This window comes from Perognathus longimembris, unplaced genomic scaffold (genome assembly GCF_023159225.1).
Source record: "Perognathus longimembris pacificus isolate PPM17 unplaced genomic scaffold, ASM2315922v1 HiC_scaffold_5290, whole genome shotgun sequence".
NCBI classification, from domain to species: Eukaryota; Metazoa; Chordata; class Mammalia; order Rodentia; family Heteromyidae; genus Perognathus; species Perognathus longimembris.
The window spans coordinates 232,899-258,724 of NW_025960701.1; the positions used below are offsets into that span (position 1 = coordinate 232,899).

Consider the following 25,826-nt stretch of genomic DNA (forward strand, 5'->3'; position numbering starts at 1 on the left):
GTACAGCCAGGTCCGTGCAATGCTACAGAACCTGTGAAGAAGAGAAGGCAGCGTTGACCCCTTCTGTAGAAGCAGAGCCACTGATGGGCACAGGAGACTTGGCCCTGGCTGCCTTTCTGTCCGCTCCCACAGGAGACTTCTGTGCTCTCTCTTTGGACCTGGGCTAAGGACTTCACTACCCAGAGAGGGAAGCCACTTTGGGAGGAATCTGTACTGGGCCCAAGCCCTAGTTAGGTGGAGGATACTTTGTTCCTGCCGTTCCTCCAGCAATATCCAGGTGTTTTGGTAAAGCTTCCCCCAAGAACATGTTAGGTTTTTAGGGGTGTCATTTGTCCCCAGGGCATTAGCTCCCGGTGGAAGGTGTCAGGGGTGAGGTATGGCTCTGGTCAGTTTCTCCCTGCCCAGAGCTGCCCAGGCCCCGCAGGAGAGCCCGCGCTTCCTGGCGGAAGGCAGAACCCTGGGAACTCGTGGCTCTCCTCAGGAAATAATTACTCGGGTTTCATGTGGTCCCTGGCCTGGCGGTGCCTTCGGAGCACAGAGCGGAGGCCTGTTCCACACGGCCGTGCGGTCCGGGCCGCCCCAGTGGGGAAGGGGGTGTCCACCTCTACCGCAGCACCTGTTTCGGCCTCATCCAGGGCACCGCTCTGGAAATGAGAGCCAGGGCCTGGAGCCGGCGGGCCGGGGCTCGCGCTGCCTTCCCGTCACTTGATAGACGGCTGCCTCCGAGTCGCAGCTTCCCCCTGGAGGGCGTCCGGCACCGGGCACCGAGAGCTGCTCATCCTCCCTGCCCCGCCGTGGCTTCAGAGCCCGGGGAGCAGCCAGAGGGCGGGTGCCCGGTGGGGAAGACGCCCCGGCCAGGCGGCGGGGTCTCCAGAAGGGGGCGCGGGGCGGTGGGGTGACCCAGCCCGGACCGGGCCGTCTCCCCATGGCCCAGGGGAGGGGGGGTCTGCGGGGAGGGGGCCGCGGAGGGCGCCCCGGGGCGGGCCGGGAGAAGCTGGGGGCGGGCCCGGGGCGGGAGGGCGGGGTGGGGGGGCGTCCCCGGGGCGGGAGGGCGGGGTGGGGGGGCGTCCCCGGGGCGGGAAGCGGGGGAGGTGGGGGGGGCGTCCCGGGGCGGGAGGGCGGGGTGGGGGGGGCGTCCCCGGGGCGGGAAGCCGGGGAGGTGGGGGGGGCGTCCCCGGGGCGGGAAGCGGGGGAGGTGGGGGGGGGCGTCCCCGGGGCGGGAGGGCGGGGTGGGGGGGGCGTCCCCGGGGCGGGAAGCGGGGGAGGTGGGGGGGGCGTCCCCGGGGCGGGAGGGCGGGGTGGGGGGGCGTCCCCGAGGCGGGAGGGCGGGGTGGGGGGGCGTCCCCGGGGCGGGAGGGCGGGGTGGGGGGGCGTCCCGGGGCGGGAGGGCGGGGTGGGGGGGCGTCCCGGGGCGGGAAGCGGGGGAGGTAGGGGGGGCGTCCCCGGGGCGGGAGGGCGGGGTGGGGGGGCGTCCCGGGGCGGGAAGCGGGGGAGGTAGGGGGGGCGTCCCCGGGGCGGGAGGGCGGGGTGGGGGGGCGTCCCCGGGGCGGGAAGGGGGGGGTGGGGGGGGGCGTCCCCGGGGCGGGAAGCGGGGGAGGTGGGGGGGGCGTCCCCGGGGCGGGAGGGCGGGGTGGGGGGGCGTCCCTGAGGCGGAGGCCGGGAGTCTCGGAGAGCGCCCCGCCCCGCCCCCCGCCCCGCCCCTCCCCGCCCCGCCCCGGCTCCGGCAAACTTTTCCGCGGGCCGCGGGCCGGGTCACGTGAGGCCGGCGCCCCGCCCCGCCCGCGCCCGAGCCCGGCCCCAGCTGCCGGGCCGCGGAGGCGCCGGGACGGATCCGGCGGGCGGCGCGGCGCGATGCCGACCAACTTCACCGTGGTGCCGGTGGAGGGGCGCGCCGACGGCGACGGGGCCGAGGTGGCCGGGCGCGAGGAGACGCCGGGGCCCGCGGAGGAGGACGGGGAGCCCGCCTCGCCCGGCCCGGGTGAGCGCGACCGCACCTGCCGCCGCACAAAGGCGGGCCGGGCCTCCGCGCCCCGCGCTCGGGGCGGGCACCGGGCTCCGCGGGGGCGGGCGGGCACCGGGCTCCGCGGGGCCGGGCGGGGAACCGGGCTTCCCGGGGCCGGGCCGCATGCAGCCCCGGAGCGCCGTGCTCCGGCGGAGCCCTGGCCCCGGGCCGCCCCGCTCCCGGGCCCCGCTCACGCCGCCCGCGGTGGACACTTCTGGAGCGCCCCGGAGGACCCTTTACCCACCACCGCCCAGCCGGGACGAGAGGGGGCGCGGGGCTCCTGGTGGAATCTGCTGGGAGGGGTGCGGAGCTCCCGCCGGTGGGCTCGACGTGGGAGGTCCCTGGGGGTGGGAGGTCCCTGGGGTGGGAGGTCCCTGGGGGTGGGAGGTCCCTGGGGTGGGGAGATCCCTGGGGGTGGGAGTTCCCTGGGGGTGGGGAGGTGAGGGGGAGGCCCCTGGGGGTGGGAGTCCCCTGGGGGTGGGGAGGTGAGGAGCAGGCCCCTGGGGGTGGGAGTCCCCTGGGGGTGGGGAGGTGAGGAGCAGGCCCCTGGGGGTGGGAGTCCCCTGGGGGTGGGGAGGTGAGGAGCAGGCCCCTGGGGGTGGGAGTTCCCTGGGGGTGGGGAAGTGAGGGGGAGGCCCCTGGGGGTGGGAGTTCCCTGGGGGTGGGGAGGTGAGGAGCAGGCCCCTGGGGGTGGGAGTTCCCTGGGGGTGGGGAGGTGGGGGGAAGGTCCCTGGGGGGGAGGTCTCTAGGGGTGGGGAGGTGGGGTGGAGGCCCCTGGGGGGGAGGTCTCTAGAGGTGGGTGGGAATTCCCTGGGGGTGGGGAGGTGGGGGAAAGGTCCCTGGGGGGAGGTCTCTAGGGGTGGGGAGGTGGGGGGAGGCCCCTGGGGGTGGGGAGGTCCCTGGGGGTGAGGAGGTGGGGGGGAGGTTTCTGGTGGGGAGGTCCCTGGGGGTGGGGAGGTGGGTGGGAGGCCCCTAGGGAGGCCCCTGGGGGGGAGGTCCCTGGAAGTGGGAGGTCCCCAGGAGTGGGTGGTCTCCGGGTAGGAGGTCTGGGGGCCGGGTAGGGGGTTCTCTCTGGGTAGGGGCCGTCTAGGGTTAGGGGAGTCCCTCCGGGTTGGTGGTCTTCCTGCACTGTGTCTCAGATCTGCCTCCGCTGGTCTGGGCAAGTCCCCCTCCTGGGGTCCTAGAGGAACTGCAGTCCAAGTGGTACCAGAATTGACTGCACAGAGCCAGCTCCCCCATCCTGGGTGGCAGTGTGTTTCCCCGCTTTGCTCCTGGGTTTTGTGGGGCGTCTATTCCACCTCCCCAGCCCCAGCCTCCTGGCTGCCTTTCGGGTCACCTTGAGCCGGTTGCCTCCTCTCTGGAGCCTGGTTTCTCTGCCGCCGACAGGGCCTTTGTGGGGGCTGAGAAGGTGGGAAGATCCGTGTGGCCCAGCCGCCCTCGCCGCCCACCCTGCTCTGGGCCTCACTGGAGTTCCAGGCTCCCTGCTCTGGGGCTTGGAAAGAGGCTTCAGAGAGAGGCAAGCAAGGGCAGGCACTTCCTCCCAGCTCACTTCTGGAGCCTGCAGACACCAGTAGAACTTCTGTGTCACGGCAGACATGGTCCAGGGCCCACCCACTTCCCTTAGGGGCTTTCCACGCCCTCTGCAAGGACAGCTTGTATCTCCTTGGAGTGGTCAGGGATCCTACCTGGCCCTGATGGCGTCTGTCTGGGTGGGCAGTGTCAAAACAAACCTCCCCCCCCCCCCCCCGCCACTACGCAGGTTCCCACAAGGCTTCCTGGGTACCCAGTGGCCTAATGTAGACATGTTTGAGTGTGGTTTGTGTGTAGGCAGAAGTGACTTCTCTCTTCTTCTCTCGTCCCTCGTGAGCTGTGCGGAAGTCAGGTCTGAGGGAAGGCTTCCACCCATTGCCACTGCACTCAGACCCGTGTGGGTTTCGTGCGGAGCCTGCCAGGACAGGGTGGGTTTTGAGCTGAACTTGGGACGTGGTGCTGAGTTCGGGTGGGACTCCACCCTGGGGCACTGGCCCGGCTCCGCACCCTGCATGTCATGGAGTCTGGGGAACTCTGCCACTGTACTGTTAGTGAACTTGTGTGGTCTTGAATCTTGGTTGTGTCCTAACAAGGACCCCCATTTGCACCCACTGGTGCATGTGACCGCACCAGTGACTTCAGGGTGGGGGGCTCTGTGGAGGCCGGGTCCCAGGCCAGGGCGTGGTCACGAGCCAGGAAGAGCCTGGGGCTCCTGAGCCTCCCCCCCTCCCCAGGCCTCCTGGGTGCTAGTGGTGGGGACGTGAGCTTGGGAGGCCCCGTGAGGTGTGCCAGGGGAGCAGGGGAGGGCCGGGTGCTCCTCGCGGGGTCCAGAAGGGGCCTTCCGAACCTGTGTCCCCTGGGGCTGGAAGGAGCCAGCAGCCCCTTGGGCCTCCTGCAGCTTGTGTTCCACAGAGGGAGATGATGGACAGGCAGAGTGGAGTTCTTCTAGGACCGCGGTGCCGGCTGGACTGAGGCTGAGCCCCGACTGCTCCTGCTGCAGCGGCCGGGCGGGCGGGCGGCCTGCGCTGGCTCTTCAGAGCCGTGACTGTGGCGGTCTGCGTTCACCCCAGTGGTGTGTGTCTGTTTCTGGGGCCCCTTGGCGGAGCCAGCTGCTCCCCAGATGAGTGGACGTTGATTATGTGGCCGGGCAGAGTGGGCTGCCCACACTTGGCTCGTGGCTTCCTCCCTTTTAGGGCCCTGCCCTTGGTGTGCGCGTGCGTAACGCTACCCAGCCACCCAGTTCTGTTTCTGAGACCGGGTCTCACTGAGCTTGTCTTGGTTGGTCTCCGGCTGCGATCCTCTCGCCTCTGCGTCTGGCGTGTTGGGGTTAAGGTCTTGCAACCACCACATCCCGCTGCTTCCTCATTTGTAGCTCGCTGTTTGGCTGTGTTCTGGAGGGATCCTGGGTCTTGCCCCTGAACGGGCACCCCGCCTCTTCACACTTGTGCAGGACGGAACCGCATTTTGTTTACTGTGAGGTTCCTCTAGAAGTGGGGAGGACGTGCTGATTCCTAGTTCTGGGTGGTGATGTTTTCAGAGATGGCATGAAACGGGTCCTTCGTGGAGGCAGGAGGCTGCTTCACTGGTGAGTGGATGCTCCTCTCCTGAGCAGGGCCACAGCCGGGCAGGGACGCGGGCCTTGACCTGTCCCTATCCACGCCCTCCAAGGTTTTCTGTGTAGCCCTCACTCCCTGGACTGCCCTTCTGCTGCCCGTCACCCTTGGGTAATGATGGCTTTGAGAGCCACTGGACTGGTTGCTAGCCCCCCTTTGGATCCCTTCCCTGTGCTTTTGTGTGCTGTGGTGGTTTTTGTGTGGGGCCTGGGGGTGGGGGGCGGTGCTTCCTGCCTCCATCTGTAGAGCTCACCCCATCTCCTCACAGACTCAGAGACAGTCCTAGGCCACCATTGTCCCTGTGTGATGTCTGGGACAGTCCTAGGCCACCTGTGTACTTGCGGGGTGTCGGGTCAGCGCTAGGCCACCTTTGTCCTTTGGGGGTGCTGGTCTGTGGTAGGCCACTTGTGTTTTGGGGGTACCCTGGAAGCAGCACTCTGGAGTGCCCCAAGCTGCCTCAAGGGCTGCTGGTGACTGGATGTTGGCGAGGCACGCCTGCAGCCTAGGGTCACTGTGGGAAACAGTAGTTAGAACACAGGCTTCCAGAGTCTGTCCTGATCAAGGACAAGCGTGGCTGCCGCTCTCCCAGGGGGTTAGGAAGGGGTGTCACCCCCCCTCCCCGAGGTCGTCCCGGAGGGTCACTCAGCCGTGCCCCGCCCCCCACCGTCCCGTCAACAGCACCGTGATGTCAGGAATCTTGGAAAGTGGGCATTGAGGGTTGTGAGAGCCGTGTGCAGAGGGACCAGGGTCGGTTACAAAACACGCTCTGTGTACTGCATTCTTCACATCAGAGTGGGCTGGAGGGGCTGGCGACTCAGTGCCCGGCCGCTGGCCGTGAGGTTGATCCCCCGTACTAAAGAGCAAAAGAAACGAAAGAAATGGAGCTCAAGTGGGGGAGCACTAGCCTTGGGCAAAAGACGAGCGAGAGCTCGAGGCCCTGGGTTCAAGCACACACGCTGGCACAAGAATGAAAAGAAGACAGCCCAGAGGAAAGAAGGGTTGTGTACTGAGCAGGTCCCAGCAAAGAAGATAGCCACCCAGGAAACAGCATAACCAGGGGGCTGGCCGCCCCAAACCAGTCCATAGCCACCATAGACTCCACCACCTCCTGGTTGCAGGTTCCTCCCTTCCCTCACACGCTAGGCTGTAAGCTCACGGTGGGCACGTGGAGGAGGGTGCATGTGTGTGCACACCTGTGCGCTGTCTGCATGCCTTGTGCAATGGTTGCACACCTGTGCTGTGTGTGTACACTTGTGCCGTGGGCTTACAGGGATGGGTCCTCTGTGTGTGCACACCTGTGCCTCGTGTGCATGTCTGTGCTGTGGGCTTAGAGGGATGGGTCCTCTGTGTGTGCACACCTGTGCCTCGTGTGCACGTCTGTGCTGTGGGCTTAGAAGGGCGGGTCCTCTGTGTGTGCACACCTGTGCCTCGTGTGCACGTCTGTGCCGTGGGCTTAGAAGGGCGGGTCCTCTGTGAGACAATCGGTGGGTGTCTGAGTAGGTGAAGGACTGGTTGCCGCTCAGAGAAGTGCCAAAGGTGGTCGTTGCGAGGGAGGGGCTCTGGGGGTCAGGCATGGTCAGCCTTGCCCCTGGGCCTGCCGGCGCTGGTCACCAGAGTCCTTCAAGGGCGTGGTGAGGGAGAAGGTGATGGTGGGTCGCTGGGGAGGCCCGCGTGGGGGGGCTGCCGCTGCCGAGAGCAGGTGGAGGCTGTGCAGTTTGAGGGTGCACGGGCTTGGGGAGCGAGTCGGGGCCTGCCAGGGCGGTCCTGTGCCTGCCCGGTGGGGCTTGAGGAGCAGGTGCGCCTGCCCCGGGGCTGCAGCATCTCCCGGCCGGGCCGCCGGGCCCCAGACCCTCCTCAGCTGCACGCTCCCGGGAGGATGGCTCCGCGTGAAGACGCGCGCGCACGCGTGTGTGCCTGTGTGGTGGGGTGCTCCGTGTGCTCAGCATGTTGACACGTCTCTCCGCGCAGAGCGTGGGTTGCCTGGGGGTGACCTGGGGCTGCCTGAGGTCCCTGTGGTCTGTGCCGATGTGTGGTTTGAGAGCTTGCCTGGCCTTAGGCCAGGCTGGAGGAGCACCAGCGGGGAGCACACCCCTGCCCTCTCAGCCTTTGAGACCTGCGGGGGTGGGTGGGGGGAGGCTGTGGCTCTTCCCCTCCGTGTGGCCGGCGTGACTGGATTTGGGGGTGACCTCCGGCCCCTGGGTAGTCTGGAGGGGCATCTGAGGGGGGGCTCAGGGCTGCCCCTGCTGGACGGTGTGTGGGGTCTGTGCTGTGGCGTGGGAAGTCCCAGGCCTCCATGGGGGTGCTGCCACGTCCGCCCACCGCCTTTCAGGGAGGCGGGCCAGGGAGCTGAGGTGCTTTGTGAGGGGCTCAGCCTGCTGGACCCCGGACCACCGCGCTCCCTGGAACGCAGGGCCTCGCCGAGGTTTCCCGGGCAGGTCCAGGTTCCTGGTTTGGGCAGCCTGAGGCACCCGCCCAGGGCCACTGCCCTCCCGGGCTATGGGGGGGACTCTGCCCTCCAGGCCCAGAGTAGCTTCCCGCAGTGGGAGTGCCCTGCGGTGAGCCACCCGGGCTCCTTCCTTCAGGGCTGGAAAGACACCAAGCCCGGAGGGCAAAGTGAGCCTCAGAGTTAAGTATTAACCTCAGCCCAGGTTCCCTGTGGCTGGATGGAGCTCCGACACCTGCCCAGGGTTGGCAGGTGGCTGCTAGAGGAGTCCCTCTGGGGCTTCAAGAGAGGGAGCCGCGTGCAGCCAGTGACCAGCAGGGCCCGGGGCTGGGCCTCAGGATGGACAGATGGTCTCTGGGCTGTCGGAGGGTGGGGTGCCCGGGCCGTGGAAGCTGCCCTGGACCTCACCAGAGCCAGCCTCTGAGAGCAGAGCACCGAGGGCTACGGCCTTCCTGTATGCAGAGGAGTGGGGTCTGGACTGTGCAGAGAGCCTTTCAGCACCGGGGGCTGGGGCGGGGCAGCTCTGCGCCTGTGGCTGGCCAGTGCGTGTCCACCCCTAGGCCCCCGCGCGTCCTCCAGCCTGCAGCCAGGATTGCTGGTAGCGGCTGGTCAAGGAGTCCCCTTTGGGGAGAGAGGAGGCAGGAGCTGTGCTTGCCGAAGCAGGCCTGTGCGGCTGTCCTGGGGTCTTGGGGTCTCCCTGGGGTGTGTGAGAGTAAAGGGAGGCCTGTGTGGCTGTCCTGAGATCTTGGGGTCTCCCTGGGGTGTGTGAGAGTAAAGGGAGGCCTGTGCGGCTGTCCTGGGGTCTTGGGGTCTCCCTGGGGTGTGTGAGAGTAAAGGGAGGCCTGTGCGGCTGTCCTGGGGTCTTGGGGTCTCCCTGGGGTGTGTGAGAGTAAAGGGAGGCCTGTGCGGCTGTCCTGGTGTCTTGGGGTCTCCCTGGGGTGTGTGAGAGTAAAGGGAGGCCGGTGTGGCTGTCCTGGGGTCTTGGGGTCTCCTTCGGATGTGTGAGTGAAGTAAGGCGGCTCCCTGGCCAGGCCTGGGTTCTTTCCTCCTTCCTGGCCAGTTTTGTTGGAAGGAAGTGGCTGGGGTGGACTGGCAGTGTTGTTTCCTGCGTTGTGTTTTCTTTTGTCCAGACCCCCACAGCCCCTGTGGGTCACTCCCAGGGCCCTGAAGGAGTGGTGGCCTCGTGCCTCCGGTGTCTGTAGTGAGCCTTGCTTGGGCTGCCCTGGGCTCTCAGTGTGGCCCGTCCCGTGGCCTCTGAGATGCAGCCGTGGGCCTCCCACCCCCGTGCCCTGCGCACGGGCCCGGTGCCCGCTGTCCTGTGGCTGACCTCGTGTGGGAGCACGGCCCGTGTCCAGGGATGCCCAGCCCCTCTCTTAGGAAACGTCTGTCCAGCTCCACGTTCCAGGGGCCATGAAAGGGAGGCTCTGGCGTCTCTCTGTGCCTCAGTCCTCTCACCAGGAACTGGGCCACCAGAGGTGGCCTTGGCGTCTCACCTCTTCGATCCCTGACTGTGGGGCTGTGGCGCCGGCGGGTCGGGCCGGCCTCTCCGGGAGGCTCAGGGAACGCCTCACGGTCACTGGGGAGGATTGAGTGAGCAGGAAATCAGAGCAGGGAAAGTTTCCTTTCCATTTAGTGGAGGGTCTGGACCACAGTCCTGACGGCCTGAAACAGGAGCCACCCCTGGGAGGGCCTCGCTGGTGCCTGGATGGCGGTGCTCGTGGCAGGTGGGGGCCTCCCCTCCACCTTCATGCCCTCACCTTGTCCCGGGTCCCAGGCACCTGGGTAATCGGGGACCTGCCCGTTCTTTGGTGGCCCCCCTCCCCCCCCAGCTCTGACACTGCTGCGGTCTTTGAGGAGGAGAGAGGCCGGCCCAGGACCCGCACATCAGGAGTGAGGTTGCCAGAGGCCTTCCTCATGAGGGTCACGCCCTGCAGACAGGAAGTGCCAGACCACAGGCTGCCCCAGCGCTGTGGGCCTGGACACCAGGCCCCCCGGGTGGTGTGGTCTGAACCATAGGCCCTCTGGAGCTTTGCACAAGTGTGTGTGCTGCTGTGTGGGTTAATCACATACACGAGTGTCGTACATGGGTGAGTGTGCACACGTGTGCAAATGTATCTGTATCTGCACATGAGTGTGTGACTAGTGTGTACGTGTCACAGGCAGACGGGCACACATGGATATGCATGTTTCTGAGAACATGCAGGAGCAATGCATGCATGTATATGCATGTGCAGATTTATGCACACACGAGTATGGTGTGTCTCATGCACACGTGTTTTCCACTGCTGCATGTCATGAGTGGATGAAATGTGTGTTCATGTGTGATTCTAAGTATGTATGAGCAATGCATACACGTGTATGTGCCCGTGCACAGATGTGCAGACTCATGAGCATACGCTGTGTGTGCTGTGGTATCTGGTGCACATGTGTTCCCGACTGCTGCATATCACGAGTGGCTGAACACGTGTACATGTGTGAGTCTCAGAACATACATGAGCAGTGCACACATGTCCACGCACCCGCGCAGACTGCAGATTCACGTGTGGGTGAGCATATGCTGTGTGTATATGCTCTGTCTGGAGAGGTGCGGTAGCTGACCGTGCTGGCGGCGACTGCCTGAGTTCACTGTGACTTGTGCAGAGCAGCCTGCTGGGCATCTTCAGAGCTGCTCTGGACGTCTGGGCTGGCAGAAACGTGCCGCTAGAGGACCTGTCCGCCCAGATTATCCTGGGCACCTTGGAGTCCGGGCAAGGTGTGGGTCTAGGGGCCCTGTGGAGGCGGGGGCTTGGAAGCCTGCAGGCCCTGGCTGTGTGCTTCAAGATGCATGGGGCCTTGGCTGGCAGGGAGCGTGGGATCGTCTTCATGACAAGATGCAGAGGTGGAAAATGACAGCGAGATTTTCACTGACGGTTCTCCCGGCTAACGCCTTCATAGCAGGAGTACCGTGTCAGAGGTCAGGGCCTCACCACAGCCACCGTAGGCTTCCTGAAGCATTTGCTCTGTGCGGCCGGGGCCGTGCTCGGGGCTGGCCCACTGACCAGCTGCTTTGGTTACACCAGGAGGACCTGGTGTGGTGCTCCGTGAGGTAACTGCGCTGGTTTCTGCTCGGGCCCGCCATTTCCGGGCCCCGGGTAGGAGTGGCAGGTACTGCCTGGACACCGCTGGCGGCGGCGGCCAGTGCCCCAAGGCTGGGCCTGGCCCGCCCGGGAGCTGATTGCTGCTCAGGTTACCCTGACACCATTAAATATGCATTTAGAGGCTGTGAGGAGACCTGACTGCAGGAAGTGGCTGTGTGTGGCCTGGGCCCGGTGGTCCTGAGACGTGGGGCTGCCAGCTGCTCCTACCAGGCCTCCGTGGCGTCTGTTGGTTGGAGCCTGGGGGAGTCAGTATCTCTCCTGTAAGCAGCTTTGTTGACAGTTCCCCCGAACAAGGCCTTGCCCTCTAGAGGCCAAAGGTCAGGGCAGTTTGATACAAGTGCAGGAGTGGGGGCTAGACAGCCTCCCCTCTGTGATCCAGAGGAACCCCGAGCTCTCTCTCTTTGTTCCATGGCCTGTGGATCTGTGGACTCAGTGGCACTGGGTGCTCTGGGAAGTGGCCACCAGCCTCTGGTTACTCCATGAAAGAGGCCCTCCTCTGCGTGCCTGTTCTGTTCTGTTGTGAGTCTTGTTGGCTGAAGGTCATTGTTTTAAAAGGTGTTCCCGTTTCTCAAGTGACAGAAGCAGCCAGAACTCTCGCGGTGTGCGGTGGAGGGCAGGGTGTGGCCAGACCCCCTAGGACTGGGACTGACCTCTGTGGTCACCTCCCAGCCTTCCAGAGCGAGTCGGCTCGCAGTGCCTGCCCAGTGCTCCATTCTGTGTTCAGAGGAATGGCGTGGCCCTATGACTTTCTGGATTTCAGCGCGTATCAATTTGGAGGCTCTGGGTTCAGCCTGAGTGGTGAATTTCACCTCAGCCTTTTGAGTGCAAACAGCAAATTGCAGATCACGTCCTCCGTAATGTAGAGTGGATCGGGGTTTCAAAAGTGTTTCCATCGGTGTGGCAAGTTGAGCGTTTTTAGTTCTTAAATGTGAAGGCGCCTCGGAAATGGGTCCACTTTCTGGGGGAGGAGAGAGAGGGGTATTGTGATATGATGGTCTGCCAGCCACACTGTGATGAAACCTCTGACCCACGGTGGTTCCGGGCCTCTCCATCACAGACCAGGGCTGGCTGGGGAGGGCTCCTGGCTGGAGCCGGAAGGCGGCTGGAGGTGCTCTCCCACCAGCCCTGGCGGTGGTGGCTGTGTTTGAGTGCCTGGCGGTGGACACCTGATCCAGGTCACCCGTTCGTTCTTCCTTATCTCTCCATCCCTCTGCTTTGTGTGGCTGGCAGAGGCCGCTCCGGCACAGTGCCGTGCACCGCAGGGGCTGCTGGCTGGGCGGTGGCGCCCTGGACGACCCAGTCCAGGAAGGCACTGGCAGGGGTCCTCCCTGCCTCCTGGCCCAGGATTACCCTTGGATCCTTCCAGTCAGCATGAGTATGCAGACGGACGGGGATAGGGATGCCACCATAGGTGAGTGGCTTTGTCCCAGAACCTGGTAGGTCTCAGCGGGAGCTCCCCTGCCCTCCCCTGCGCCCAGGGGCCCGGGCCGGTTATGTCTGGTGATGCGTCCAGGTGAGTGTGAAGGGCTAGTCCTGCTTGTGGGCACCTTCCCCCCAGGTCATGCTCGCTGCCACAGGAGGCTCTGTGTGCAGGAAGGATTGGACGGGCAGGGTGCAGGCAGGCCTGGTCATTCCTGAGTTGTGTGCGTGCGTGCACAGGCGTGTGTGTGTGTGCGCGTGTGTTTAAATCAGGATGTCTTCCGTGCAAACTTTAATTGCAGCATGGTGTCTCAGGACATATAGACTGAAACTTGAGTGTATTTATTAGATTTAAAAGTAACTAGGGGAGATCGTAAAGCAGGTTGTAGGAGTATTCGTCTTGATAGAAACTTAGGAGACTGGCTCCGATGGAAGCATTTGCTTTTTAATTAAGCTTTTCTCGGCTCAGGCAGAGCCCAGGGTGTCACTTGGATGCCCCCTCGGGGGCGGGCTGGTGGGGTGTCGCTGGGCACGCTGTTGGTGGTGGTGGTGATCATGGAGCTTGAACTCTGGGCCTGGACCCTGTTCCTGAGCTCTTCAGCTCAAGGCCAGTGCTCTGCCACTTGAGCCACGGTGCCACTTCCGGTGTTCTAGTGGTTCTTTGGAGATAAGAGTCTCATGGACTTTCCTGCCCAGGCTGGCTTTGAACCGTGATCCTCAGGTTTCAGCCTTCTGAGTAGCTAGGATTTCAGGTGTGAGTCCGCGGGCATTTTCTCATCTGCTCCCCAGCTCTGTTGAGACCCTGTGGAAAGACCTCTCCTCTTCCCATGGAGAGACTATCTCCACATGGCTTTGGTGTGACCGGGTGACTTTAGTCAACAGAGAAACATCTTCTCCTTAAAGGATTGGCACTGGTCCCCCGAGGTGAGCAGTAAGTGCCTGTGGGTTGTATACTGCAATTCTGGTGGCGTGTCTTTACTGTGACTTTTGTTGTTGATTGTTTCTGCTTGCTCTCCTGAGCGGGGCTGACAACCCGCCTCCTTTCCCCCATCCAGCCTCTGAAGCCTGACCCTGGCCAGATTTCCAGCTTCTTGGTCATTCTGTGCAGTGACCGAATGCCTGGATAAGCCATTTCCTGTGTTGTTTTCTCCTTTCCTGCCAGCAGCTTGTGGTTGCTGCTCTGGGCTCCGGGCTTTGGTTCTTTGTCATCATGTGAGCTGTAAAGGTGGAGGTGCAGGGCTGAGCTGTGAGAGCCCGAGAACGATGTGGTTCTCCCTGCGTGGCAGGTGAGCAAGGCGTCTCTGGTGAACACCAGGATGACCGGCTCCTGGCTGGGCTGGAGGGTTTCACTTGCCTCCCATGCCCTTCATGTTGGCTCTCCCTGGTGACCGGGAACTTGAGCTCTGCGGGGTGACTTTGTCCAAGGTCATAGGCTTAGAGGTTGGTTTTGTAGAGGGAGGACCTGAAACCCTGTATCTGTCCCCTCCCAAGGGCAGTTGGCCCTTGGTCTCTCCCTAGTCCTCTGTGCCCGTAGAGCCGGTGACACACAGCCAGCCCTGTGGCCAGGGTGTGCCCGCACATGTGTTCTGGCTGACCCTTCAGTCTACAGAGCACAGAGCGTTCACCCTGTGGTCGCTGATCTCTAATTGATCACTTGTACGGAAGGACGCCGAGTGGCAGCTCAGAGATTGAGAGCCTGGAAATGGACAGGCCTTGGGGGTCTCAGTCTCTGGAGCACCCGTGACTAACAGTAGACACTTTGGAAACGTCCTTTTTATTTGAATATATTTGTATTTCATTCTGAAAGCTGGCTTTAATTTGACTTCAGACTTCAGTGTGGATTTGCATGCTTACCTGCCTCAGTTTCCCACCTTTGCTCCGGGCTTCCTTCCTTATTCCTCCATCACCTGCCTCCCTTGCCTCTCATGCTGTCTCTCTCACGCACTTTGCCCTGTTTGGAGGTATATAGTCACTTCAAGGCCTTTTCTAGGTACATTTCCTAAGAACGAGCACTTTATTTTTCCGTATCTCTGCAGCAGGGAGTAGGTAACTGGGAATGGACAAGGAAAGTGTGACGTTCTTAGGGTTCCCGGTAGCCTCCCGTGGCTGCCGGCAGGAAGGAAACGGGGGTTCTGCATTGTGTGCCGTCGCTGGCCCCTTCCGTCTGGAGCTCTGTTCAGTCTGCCTCTCTCCTGGGCAGTGTGACTGGCCAGTGGGGGGCGGGGGGGCTGGCCAGGGCTCCTCTGTCTTGGGCGAGATGTCTTGCTAGATCTCAGGAGGGAAGGGCTGCTTACAGCACGGCCACTTCTAGGCTGTGGCCTCATTGACTTCTTTCTCTCCCGTTGTGTGTTGAACACGTAACTGGGCGCCACATTTTTGGGGTCTGGGAGTGGCTCCTATCGAATTCAGGGCTGTGCTTTGTGTTCCTTTGTGTACTGGCCCGATGGCCTTGATTGTGGAGTTCACGACTCGAGCCGGGGTCAGGCGTCTGCTGAGAACAGAAGAGGCCAAGCGAGTGTCAGGGATGTGCGTCAGCTCCTGGAGTTCAGGCACCCTGGAGTCCTTGCAGCCCGTGTGAGCCTCGGTGCTGCGGGCGGGCCGGCCAGGGCCGCCCGGGGGCAGCAGTGCTGTGGTAGGTGGGATCACTTACAAAGCCAGTTGCGCTCTCAACAGGCAGAAGTCACCCTTGAGGCCAGCCTAATCCACCGGGATTTGGGGTATTTGAACCTCAAAGCGGAGGTCCAAGTGTTCTTCGGGAATTGGGTCGGCGTCACTCTCTGAGGTCCAGCAGGCAGGGAGGGAGCCTGCATTACAGAACTGGTGACTGAGGGACTCACCCCAAAGAACTCAGAGTGCCGCCCAGAATGCAGTCCGTGCAAAGCCTGTAGGGGCCCAAACCACACCGTGGTTGGTAGGAGGAAGAGTCCTAGCAAAAGCAAGCTCGTTAAAGGTTATCTGGGGCGAACAACTGGGGGCGATCAAGGTCAAGAATTCCCTGGAGCAAGACTTTCCTGGAACTTGAGGATTTTCTTGGAGCTTAAGGACCCTTGACACACCTGCAGTTCTCTGGACAACCTAGGTCACCTCCGTAGTTCCCTGACATCTCTTCTGCAGTTCTTGGAAATGGGTGTAAACTCCCCTTCATCTCTTGAGAAGCCAAGATGACAGTGAGGACAAGATGGAGCCACTCAGACCCAGTATCCACATCTTAAACCAGAGCCTCTCCCCCGGGTGGCTGGAGCCCGTCTGCAGACGGAGTCCCTTGCTTTGTTGGAAGTTTTGACTTTTGTTTGTGCCCTGGTTGGTGCTTGAGCTCACACCTTCTTGCTTAACTGTTTCTGCTCCAGACTGGTGCTTGAGCCATTCCTCCATTTCAGGTGTTTTACGGGTGAATGGGAGACGAGAGTCTTCAGATGAGTCTGTCTGGGCTGATTGGCTCTGTCCTCAGATCCTAGAGGCGGAAGTTGGGTTTTTTGTGTTGTTTTCGACATTGTCCCCGGAAGCACCAGGAAAACATGCCTGTTTCCCCAACCTGAGCGGATTGGGAAGTCTGAGCCCCTTCCCTGCCTGAAGTGTGAAAGTTTAAAGTCAAAACAGACTAAAGAACGATGCTCCAGAGGGTAAACACTTCCTGGCGCGTGTGAGTCCCCAAGTTCAAACCCCAGCCTGACTTTCATCTCAGCACCGGCTCGGCATGGTTTGCTTGGCCTGTGCCCACTGGGACAGCAGTTTGGCTTGCCTCGGGCATTTCTGGCTTTGTCTCTGACATCTGCGGGCATTCCGGATTTGCCGGGACATAGGAGCTCTTGTTGAGTTTTCGCCGAGGGGACGTCCGCTGTGCGCAGAGAGGCTGCTGGGGTCTTGTGGTGGAAGAGGTCAGGCGGCTCAGGCTCCTCCCTCTGCTCACCCGTGGCACAGGACCTCAGTGTGCTGGGGTTCACGTCACCCCTCCTGGCTCGCTGGGTGGCTGAGCCAGCACCACTGTCCCTCGGCGGGTTGGGCATCCAGGCCTGAGCCCGGGGCCTTTGGGAACAGGACCTACGTCCACCCTGCACCCAGAAACGGGCTGGAAGCTCGTGAACAGATGGGGGCACAGATGGGGGTTCCAGCCCACTACTGTCACCCTCCAGTCCCTCTGTTTGCCAGGGTATTTCTCTCTCCCCTGCCCTGCCTTGATCACCCTTCCCTCACTCCCAGACCCGGTCCCCGCAGCTGTTCCTGCCAGAGAGAGCACAGCCCTCTCCCAGGGCGGGAGTCCCTTTGGTGGGACCGCGGGATGGTGGGGCGAGTGTCCTGCAGTCTGCCCTAGTTTGAGTTCCCAGGGTCAAACGCCTGTGAGTCACCTTTCCCAGGGGGGTTAACTGAAGCAAGGAGATCTGAGCTAAGATCTGGGCTAGGGATCTCCTATGTCCCAGGGCTAGGTTCTGCTGTGTCTCTGGGCTAGGATCTGCTCTGTCTCTGGGTTGGGGATCTCTTATCTCTCTTGGTTAGGGATCTCCTGTGTCTCTGGGCTAGGATCTGCTGTGTCTCTTGTCTAGGATCTGCTGTGTCTCTGGGCTAGGATCTGCTCTGTCTCTGGGTTGGGGATCTCCTATCTCTCTTGGTTAGGGATCTCCTGTGTCTCTGGGCTAGGATCTGCTGTGTCTCTGGGCTAGGATCTGCTCTGTCTCTGGGCTAGGATCTGCTCTGTCTCTGGATTAGGGATCTCCTATCTCTCTTGGTTAGGAATCTCCTGTGTCTCTGGGCTAGGATCTGCTGTGTCTCTGGGCTAGGATCTGATCTGCTCTGTCTCTGGGTTGGGGATCTCCTATCTCTCTTGGTTAGGGATCTCCTGTGTCTCTGGGCTAGGATCTGCTCTGTCTCTGGGTTGGGGATCTCCTATCTCTCTTGGTTAGGGATCTGCTGTGTCTCTGGGCTAGGATCTGCTGTGTCTCTTGTCTAGGATCTGCTCTGTCTCTGGGCTAGGATCTGCTCTGTCTCTGGATTAGGGATCTCCTATCTCTCTTGGTTAGGAATCTCCTGTGTCTCTGGGCTAGGCTCTCTTGTGTCTCTTGGCTGCCCCAGTTGTGCAGGTGAGGCTGGGCTTCTTGGTTTTAGGACAAATTGTGCATGGTCTAGGGGTGCACCAATGTCTTTGGGTGCGTGAGCAGAGGGAGAGTGTGGTAGTAGACAAGCATTCCTTGCTGTGGCCACAGATGAGGGGCCTGTGGGGACCACGCCTGCCCAGCCCGTGCCTGCCCTCCACAGCTTCCTTCTAAAACTGGCCCAAATCTTTTCCCACAGGAGATGGGACTCCCAGGGAAATCAGTCCGTTCATCAACAATGTGGAGATGGAAAGAGAAAGTTATTATGAAGGAAAGAACATGGCACTTTTTGAGGTAACTTCAATTTACTGTCTCCCAGGGGAAAGGGCAGGGAACGACTTTCCTGTGAAGAAACAAAGCATCATTGGCTTGAGGGTCCCTAGACTGAGTGAGGAGGAGCTCAAGTCCCAGGAGAGGACTGCCCGGCCAGGCCTCGGGGGATGACCCCGATGGGGAGGGGTCCCTCACGGTGCAGGCCTTGGCTGGCCTTGGCCAGTCGTGCTCCACAGGCTCTGTGAGGGTAGCGAGGCTTCAGCCTTGGAGAGCTCCTCGGAGCCCCAGTCCTTCCCTCCTGCCTGGCTCAGCCGATTCCAGACCTGCTGCCCGGGTGTCTGGGGCCTCTGAGGGCTCAGCCCCGATGTGGCCCTGGTGCGGGGCGGGCATGCTGGGCAGGGCATCTGCTGGAGACCTGCCTGAGGCTGGTACTGTGCACACAGGAGGAGATGGACAGCAACCCCATGGTGTCCTCACTGTTGAACAAGCTGGCCACCTACACCAACCTGAGCCAGGGCGTGGTGGAACACGAGGAGGATGAGGACAGCCGGCGTCGGGAGGCCAAGGTACTGTTGTGCGCGTGCACGCGTGCACACATACGCGCGTGTGCGTGCACACGCTCTCAACTACGTCAAGCATCTTTCCGGGGACCCGGGATGCAGGCCGAGTGGAGAATTCACTTCCCAGCAGAGAATACATTCCCCAGGAGTTCTTGTCAAGTCCAGCCCCTTTCTCCACGAGGGGTCTTCTTTGCTCTGTTTCATGTTAGTGGACGCCTTGGCTGTGGCCCGTATCTGCAGATGACGTTTGGGTGTGGGTGCTGAGAACGGAGCTTGGGCTCCGACCATCCTGTGACTGTTTCCTAACCCCTGATTGGGAGCCAGCCCCTGCTGTAGCTCTGGATGATCAGAGCAGTGCTGAGCACCGGGCACTGGGCAGCGCTGAGCACCGGGCAGTGCTGAGCACCGGGCAGTGCTGAGCACCGGGCAGTGGGCTTTAGCGCTGAGCACCGGGCACCAGGCAGTGCTGAGCACCGGGCAGTGGGCCTCAGTGCTGAGCACCGGGCAGTGGGCAGTGCTGAGCACCGGGCAGTGGGCCTCAGTGCTGAGCACCGGGCAGTGGGCAGTGCTGAGCACCGGGCAGTGGGCAGCGCTGAGCACCGGGCAGTGGGCAGTGCTGAGCACCGGGCAGTGGGCCTCAGCGCTGAGCACCGGGCAGCCACAGGTTTTGAAATGGTGTTTTTATTCCCCTGCACCTAATGCTCGAGCTCTCACAGAGATGACGACTGGCCCAGCTCCGTGGGCAGCGTAGGAGTTGGCAGGAAGGTGTGGCTCTCCAGATACACATCGAAGAGTCACAGGGCAGGCAGCTCGCCTTTATTGCTTAGGAGCAAGTCCTCGAAAAGCAATTGCTAAGAAAACAACATTAAGAGCAGAGGACAGAGGGCAAAGGGGTGGGCTCCCTACCATCCGGGAACGGAGCCATCACTGCACCTGGAGATACTGGCCACAGATAAGGCGTGTGCACGGGGCACTTCCCAGCCCATGTGCCCCCGAGGAGGACTCCCGGGTCCACCTGTGGGGCTCGTTGGTGCCAGTCTGTAAGTCTGCCGCTGGCTTCGATACTGTACACACACCTTCGCACTTCTATGCAACTGAGAAATCCCAAAGACCTTTCTTTGTCTGCCCGGCTTGCAGAGTTTAGAAAGACTTCCCTCCTCTGCCTGTGGCTGCAGCATCTAGATCCGACAGTACCAAGGGTGCGAAGCAGCTGCTGGCCACTCCTGACGTGTGGCCACTCCGAACTCGTGTGACACTCGCTGCTGGGCTCACGGTGGAAGCCCCTTGGCTTTCTGTCCCAGCTCCACGTGGGCTAACTTCTTGTGGGACCCCTGAGTTTCAGACAGTGGAACTCAAAGTCCCGCTGCCGGATCGAGCTCTCGGGGGCAGGTCCTGCGTGCAGCCTGGGCAGCTTCATTGCCCTTTGGCGGTGGGATTCTCGGCATATTCTTGCGTTTGCAGTCAGCAGTCTATGCTCATTGGGCGCCAGGATTCAGCCACTCCCCCAGCAGGCTTCACGATGTCCTCTGCAGGTTTCTGGACAAGGCTTTGCTCTGCAGCAGCCTTTCCAGTGTCACCCAGGGAGAGGCCTTCTCAGCAAGGTGTCGTCACTGCGTGGAGGTGTGCTTCCTGCTGGGACACCTGTCCTTGTCTGGCTGGCTCCTCGGCATCACGTCTGGGGCGATCCCAAGCGTGTCCCCTGACAGCAGCCACCTCGATGCTGGCTGTCATCCAGACTTCCGCCAGGTGTCTTCGGCTCTTGTGGAGGGAGGCAGCATGGGGCAGGGCAGCTGGCCAACTCCAGCCACGTCGTTCATCTTGGGTCCAATTGATTTGCTTGGCTGTGGAGAGGTGTGCCATTTCCCCTTCACGTGGTCATTGAAATCCTTGTGCTCCAGGAGGGGAGGGCTCCTTGCAGCCCTAGTGGCATGGTTCTGCCAGGGTGCGGTCAGGCTGTGACTTCTGTAGTTTATGTGGCAGTGTCTCGTGTTTGGCTCTCCTTCCACACTGAGCTCCATCACGACAGGCAGTCTCTGTGGCGTCGGCCTCAGCTGCACTGCCCCCTGAGCTTTCTCCCCAGTGGAGGGGAGTGGGGCTGGATAGCTGACTTCCTCTGCTCTGTGCCGGGAGGGGAGCAACCCCTCTCTCCCCGCCCTTCGCCCCTCCCTCCCCCGGCCCGTGGCTGAGGTCCTGCCCTGGAACCCTGGAGCCTCAGTTCCTGTGGGACATGGTCACGTGTCAGGGGTCTTCACCAGGCCCCCATCCTTCTGTTGGGCCCCTCTGTTCCTGAGACCTCTGGGTGAAGCTCGGCGGGGCTCCTGGGCGGGGCTGCCGGCAGAACAGGGGCTCCTCCTTCCTGGTCCCTCACTCCCTGCTCTCTGCAGGCTCCGCGCATGGGCACCTTCATCGGCGTGTACCTGCCCTGCCTGCAGAACATCCTGGGTGTGATCCTCTTCCTGCGCCTGACGTGGATTGTGGGTGCGGCTGGCGTCCTGGAGTCCTTCCTCATCGTGGCCATGTGCTGCACCTGTGTGAGTCACGGTGGCCGCCCAGGCCTTTCCCCAGCAGCTGCGGGGGGGCTGCCGGGGCCCTCCCTGCCCTCTGTGTCGGGGGGCTGTGGGGAAGAGGGCTGCCCCGGCCCTCCTGCCACGCACAGCCATTGCCCGGGCTGACCTTTCTTAGCTGCATCTGTCTGCTAGCCCAGCGGGTGTGCTGGGGTGGGCACCGGCTGGGGGCTGCAGAGGGCACTCTTGCCATTCAGCAGGATACTGCTGCATGCTGGAGAGAGCCGGCAAGCCAGTGCTGGTTCTAGAGAGACATCAAGCTCAGTCCTTCAGACCTAGCGCCTCCCATGGGCCTGTCACATGGAATCTCTTTAGCTCTGCTTTTTTTTTTTTTAAACGTCTGCTTTACGTGTGTGTGTGCGCGCACGCCAGTCCTCCTTGAACTCAGGGTCAGGGTGCTATCCCTGGGCTCTTTTAAAGTTCAAGGATGGTGCTCTACCGCTTGAGCCACAGTTCCACTTCTACCTCTTTGGTGGTTAATTGGAGATAAGAGCTTCTTGAACTTTGCTGCCTGCGCTGGCTTTGTCTGCCTGTCTCCATGGGACTGGCTTTGAGCGCATTCCTCAGATATCAGCCTCTTGTGTAGCTAGGATTACCGGCATGAGCCGCTAACGCCAGTTGCTTTACTTTTAATTGTGCCCCAGACCCCTTAGCAGCCTCCTTTCCTTCCTTTCTCCTATTGTATTGAGGAGGACAGGTAGAAGGTTCTCTTTAGGAAAGAATTCAAACAATGCAGCTGCGAAGGAGTGTCTTTTGGACCACTGCTCCAGGCTGTCCTCTTGGCTGATCCCTCCTGGGGGTGATAGACGCCTAGTTGGAATTCCCCTGGGCACCCGGGCAGAGCCAGGGCTTCGAGCGAGCGCCGTGGGGTCTGAAGGGGAGGTTTCCTGCGGCTTGAGGGAGACAGGGCTGAACGCTGGTGTACCATGGGGTCTGGTCTCATCCGGCCTCAGCAGCTTCGCTGTGGTCAGGGGCATGGCCCAGGGTCAGATGCCCCGGGTGTCTCAGCTGTGCCTTCCCTGAAGATCCGCCTTTCCCTTCATAGACAATGTTGACGGCCATCTCCATGAGCGCCATCGCCACCAATGGTGTTGTCCCAGGTAAGCACCTGCCTGCCACCTGTGGCTCTGGAGCTGGTGTAAACGAGCCTTTTCACAGGGAGGTACAGGGCTGCCTTACAGGTGACGGTGGCCCGAACCTTCACCGTGGGCCCAGGAATGGCCCTGCAAGGAGTGCCTTCTTGTGCTGCCCACTGCGGAAGGCTGAGCTAGCCTGGCAGGCATGCACGACTGGGGTCCAGTCTGCAGCTGGCTCTCAGGAACAGGTGCACTCCTAGAAGTTCTTGACCTCCTGGAGTCACCCGGGTCTGGGGGTCGGAGCTCAAGATCAGCCAGCTGGGATGGACGCTGTGGGCACCAGCCACACAAGGGCTTTCCAGACGGCTGTGAAACAACTTCCCTGCTCCCCTGCCTGGCTTTGGAAATGGTGGCGGATTGATAGAGTTGGCCCAGCACCACACACGCAGGCCCTCTACAGGAACGTCCTATGTCGTTCAGGGTGGTCTTGAACTGTTGTCCTTCAGCCTCAGCCTCTCTTCCAAAAGCTAGTCACAGGCGTACTTCAAGCATTTTCTGAGTGGTATTTGAGGATGGGCTGAGACTGTACTTTATAGAGCGAGTTCTTCCTCTAGACCCACCCAGGGAATGCTCCTCCTCTCCCTAGACACCCAGACAGTGCTCCTCCTCTCCCTTGACGCACAGAGATAGTGCTCCTCCTCTCCCTAGACACACAGACAGTGCTCCTCCTCTCCCTAGACGCACAGACAGTGCTCCTCCTCTCCCTAGACACCCAGACAGTGCTCCTCCTCTCCCTAGACACCCAGACAGTGCTCCTCCTCCTCTCCCTAGACACCCAGACAGTGATCCTCCTCCTCTCCCTAGACACCCAGACAGTGCTCCTCCTCTCCCTTGATGCGCAGAGATAGTGCTCCTCCTCTCCCTAGACACACAGACAGTGCTCCTCCTCTCCCTAGACGCACAGACAGTGCTCCTCCTCCCCCTTGACACACAGACAGTGCTCCTCTTCTCCCTAGACACACAGACAGTGCTCCTCTTCTCCCTAGACACACAGACAGTGCTCCTCTTCTCCCTAGACACACAGACAGTGCTCCTCTTCTCCCTAGACACACAGATAGTGCTCCTCTTCTCCCTAGACGCACAGAGATAGTGCTCCTCCTCTCCCTAGACACACAGACAGTGCTTCTCCTCCTAGACACACAGAGATAGTGCTCCTCTCCCTAGACACACAGAGATAGTGCTCCTCTCCCTAGACATACAGAGATAGTGCTCCTCCTCTCCCTAGACACAGGTAGTGTTGCTCCTCCCCTTAGGCACACAGACAGTGCTCCTCCTCCTAGACACAGAGAGATAGTGCTCCTCCTTGCCCTGGACACACAGACAGTGCTCCTCCTCCTCCTAGACACACAGGTAGTGTTGCTCCTCCCCTTAGAGACACAGACAGTGCTCCTCCTCTCCCTAGACACACAGAGATAGTGCTCCTCTCCCTAGACACACAGACAGTGCTCCTCCTCCTCCTGGACACCCAGACAGTGCTCCTCCTCCCCCCTGGACACCCAGACAGTGCTCCTCCTCCTCCTGGACACCCAGACAGTGCTCCTCCTCCTCCTGGACACCCAGACAGTGCTCCTCCTCCTCCTGGACACCCAGACAGTGCTCCTCCTCCCCCTAGGTGCACAGCATTGGTTGTACAGGGCCCATCCTGATCCGCTTCTCTCCTGGTGTTGTTTGCAGCCGGAGGCTCCTACTACATGATTTCTCGGTCTCTGGGGCCCGAGTTTGGAGGGGCTGTTGGCCTCTGTTTCTATTTGGGCACAACGTTTGCGGGGGCCATGTACATCTTGGGCACCATCGAGATCTTCTTGGTGAGCGTGTGTGCAGCGGTTTCCTCGCGGGTTCTCTGCCCCTGGCTCCCGGGTGACTGCCCCAAGATCTCACCGCCGCGTGCGGCCGTCTCCGCCTGGCTGGGTTTGGGTGACAGCGTCCAGGTGTGGGGAGGGCTGTGGGGGGGCGGGAGGGCCAGGGCCGGGGCAGCCGTGTCTTCCGGGCTTTCCACAGCTGGGTTTCCTCCTGCAGACCTACATCTCCCCGAGCGCGGCCATCTTCCAGGCGGAGGGGGCGGGTGGCGAGGCAGCCGCCATGCTGCACAACATGCGCGTCTACGGCAGCTGCACCCTGGTGCTCATGGCTGTGGTGGTCTTCGTGGGGGTGAAGTACGTCAACAAGCTGGCCCTGGTCTTCCTGGCCTGCGTGGTGCTCTCTATCCTGGCCATCTACGCTGGCGTCATCAAGACGGCCTTCGACCCGCCTGACATCCCGTGAGTCCCGGGAGGTTTGGGGTCGGCCTCGCCCTCTCTGGGGGGGGGGGAGGGGGAGGGGGAGGGGCCTCCTGGACCGGCTCCTTCCCGGGGCTCCTTCATGGAAGCTGGCTGAGGAGATCAGGCCTGCGGGTGGTTTCGGCGTGTGTGGCAGGCCCGGTCGCGTCTGTGTGGACGGGAGGTCAGCGAAGGCCCCACGTGTGGTGACTCAGGTGGCTGAGCTCCGTGTGGCCGGCTCCCGTCCTTCCCAGGCTCAGCTCTCTTCATCCTCTCGTGGTTCTGTGGTTGAGAGGGAGGTGGCTGCTCACTGTGTGGAGCCTCAGCCCCCCCGGGTCCCGCGTGGGGGGGGGGAACACTCCCACTGAGACTCCAGCCCCTCCTCCCCGAGAGCGCCCCGGGATGGCAGAGGAGGCTGAAGGCCCGTGGGCCGGAGCTCCCTCCCGAGGTGGCAGGGGCCTGGCTGGATGCTGCCTGGGCGCAGGGTGGCACCTCCGAGCCTCACGGGAGTCCAAGCTGCTGGGGTGAGCCGCCCCCTCCTGCCGCAGGGTCTGTCTGCTGGGGAACCGCACGCTGTCGAGACGCAGCTTCAACGTCTGTGCCAAGGTAGAGGTGATCAGCAACGGGACGGTGACCACCGCCCTCTGGGGCCTCTTCTGCAACGGCTCCAGTCTCAGTGCTGCCTGCGACGAGTACTTTGTGCAGAACAACGTCACCGAGGTGCAGGGCATCCCTGGCGTGGCCAGCGGTGTCTTCTTGGGTGAGCACCAGCCGGTCTCTGCCGGGGACGGCTGGGATTTCTGCCCTGGTGGAAGCTGTGTCTCAAGGCCTTGGCGGCTCCTGCCTGGCTAAGCCCTGGGCTCCCGACCAGCCGGACCTAAGGCCGAGCTTGACCTCCCAGCACTGCCAACCAGCCCAGGAGGGCCCTGCCTGCCCCTGTGACCCAAGTCAGGGGTGCCAGGCCAGCCAGCAGCTTTAGAGTTGCTGTTTTGTGATATCGTAACGGTGCGGGGGGTGGGTGAACAGGAACGTAACCCTCAGGCGGTGACTAGCCTTACTCACCCATACTTCCCTGTGATGTGGAAGTGTGGCTCCCACTGACTGCCCTGACATTTTTAGGAAAGGAATAGTTCTCAGAGGACCCAAGTGCTTGTTCCCTGGTTGTCCACTCATGTGTGTGGTTGGGATTCTGCGTGACACCAGTGGGTGGCTGAGGACTCTGTCCAGACTGTGTGGGCAGGAGGGGGCAGGCACCTAGCCCTCCGCAGGACAAGATGGCAGGAGAAGGTGGCCCCTGAGTCTCTTGGGAGGCCAAAGGGATGTAGCTGAGTGGAGGCCAAGGGGGTGGCCTGTACACAGGTCCCTGAGGTACTTCTATGGCTCTTGAGGCTGCCCGGGGCCTGTCCTCTCTGCAGAGCTGTAGGGCTGCCCGGGGCCTGTCCTCTCTGTATCACTGTAAGGTTGCCCTGGGACTGGCCAGGACTGCTCAGGGCCTGTCCTCTCTGCAGCGCTGTAAGGCTGCCCAGGGCCTGTCCTCTCTGTAGTGCTGTAAGGCTGCCCAGGGCCTGTCCTCTCTGCAGCGCTGTAGGGCTGCCCAGGGCCTGTCCTATCTGTATCACTGTAGGGCTGCCCAGGGCCTGTCCTATCTGTATCACTGTAAGGCTGCCCAGGGCCTGTCCTCTCTGCAGCGCTGTAAGGCTGCCCAGGGCCTGTCCTATCTGTATCACTGTAAGGCTGCCCAGGGCCTGTCCTCTCTGCAGCGCTGTAAGGCTGCCCAGGGCCTGTCCTATCTGTATCACTGTAGGGCTGC

General features: G+C 62.0%; 1 protein-coding gene across 2 annotated transcripts in view; it reads left to right on the forward strand.

Annotated features, from left to right (window-relative positions):
* Nucleotides 1–1,789: 1,789 nt before the first annotated feature.
* Nucleotides 1,790–25,826, forward strand: part of LOC125345086 (solute carrier family 12 member 7) — a 48,754-nt gene continuing 24,717 nt past the window's right edge. The window contains exons 1-8 of one of the 2 annotated variants that reach the window (XM_048337329.1): nt 1,790–1,978; nt 17,428–17,522; nt 17,945–18,067; nt 20,446–20,592; nt 21,671–21,725; nt 23,436–23,566; nt 23,778–24,019; nt 24,565–24,776. In XM_048337329.1, the coding sequence (XP_048193286.1) occupies nt 1,852–1,978; nt 17,428–17,522; nt 17,945–18,067; nt 20,446–20,592; nt 21,671–21,725; nt 23,436–23,566; nt 23,778–24,019; nt 24,565–24,776 (1,132 nt within the window). In that variant the 5' untranslated portion in view covers nt 1,790–1,851. The remainder of the gene's footprint in view (nt 1,979–17,427; nt 17,523–17,944; nt 18,068–20,445; nt 20,593–21,670; nt 21,726–23,435; nt 23,567–23,777; nt 24,020–24,564; nt 24,777–25,826) is intronic. The other variant, XM_048337328.1, reaches the window with a different exon arrangement.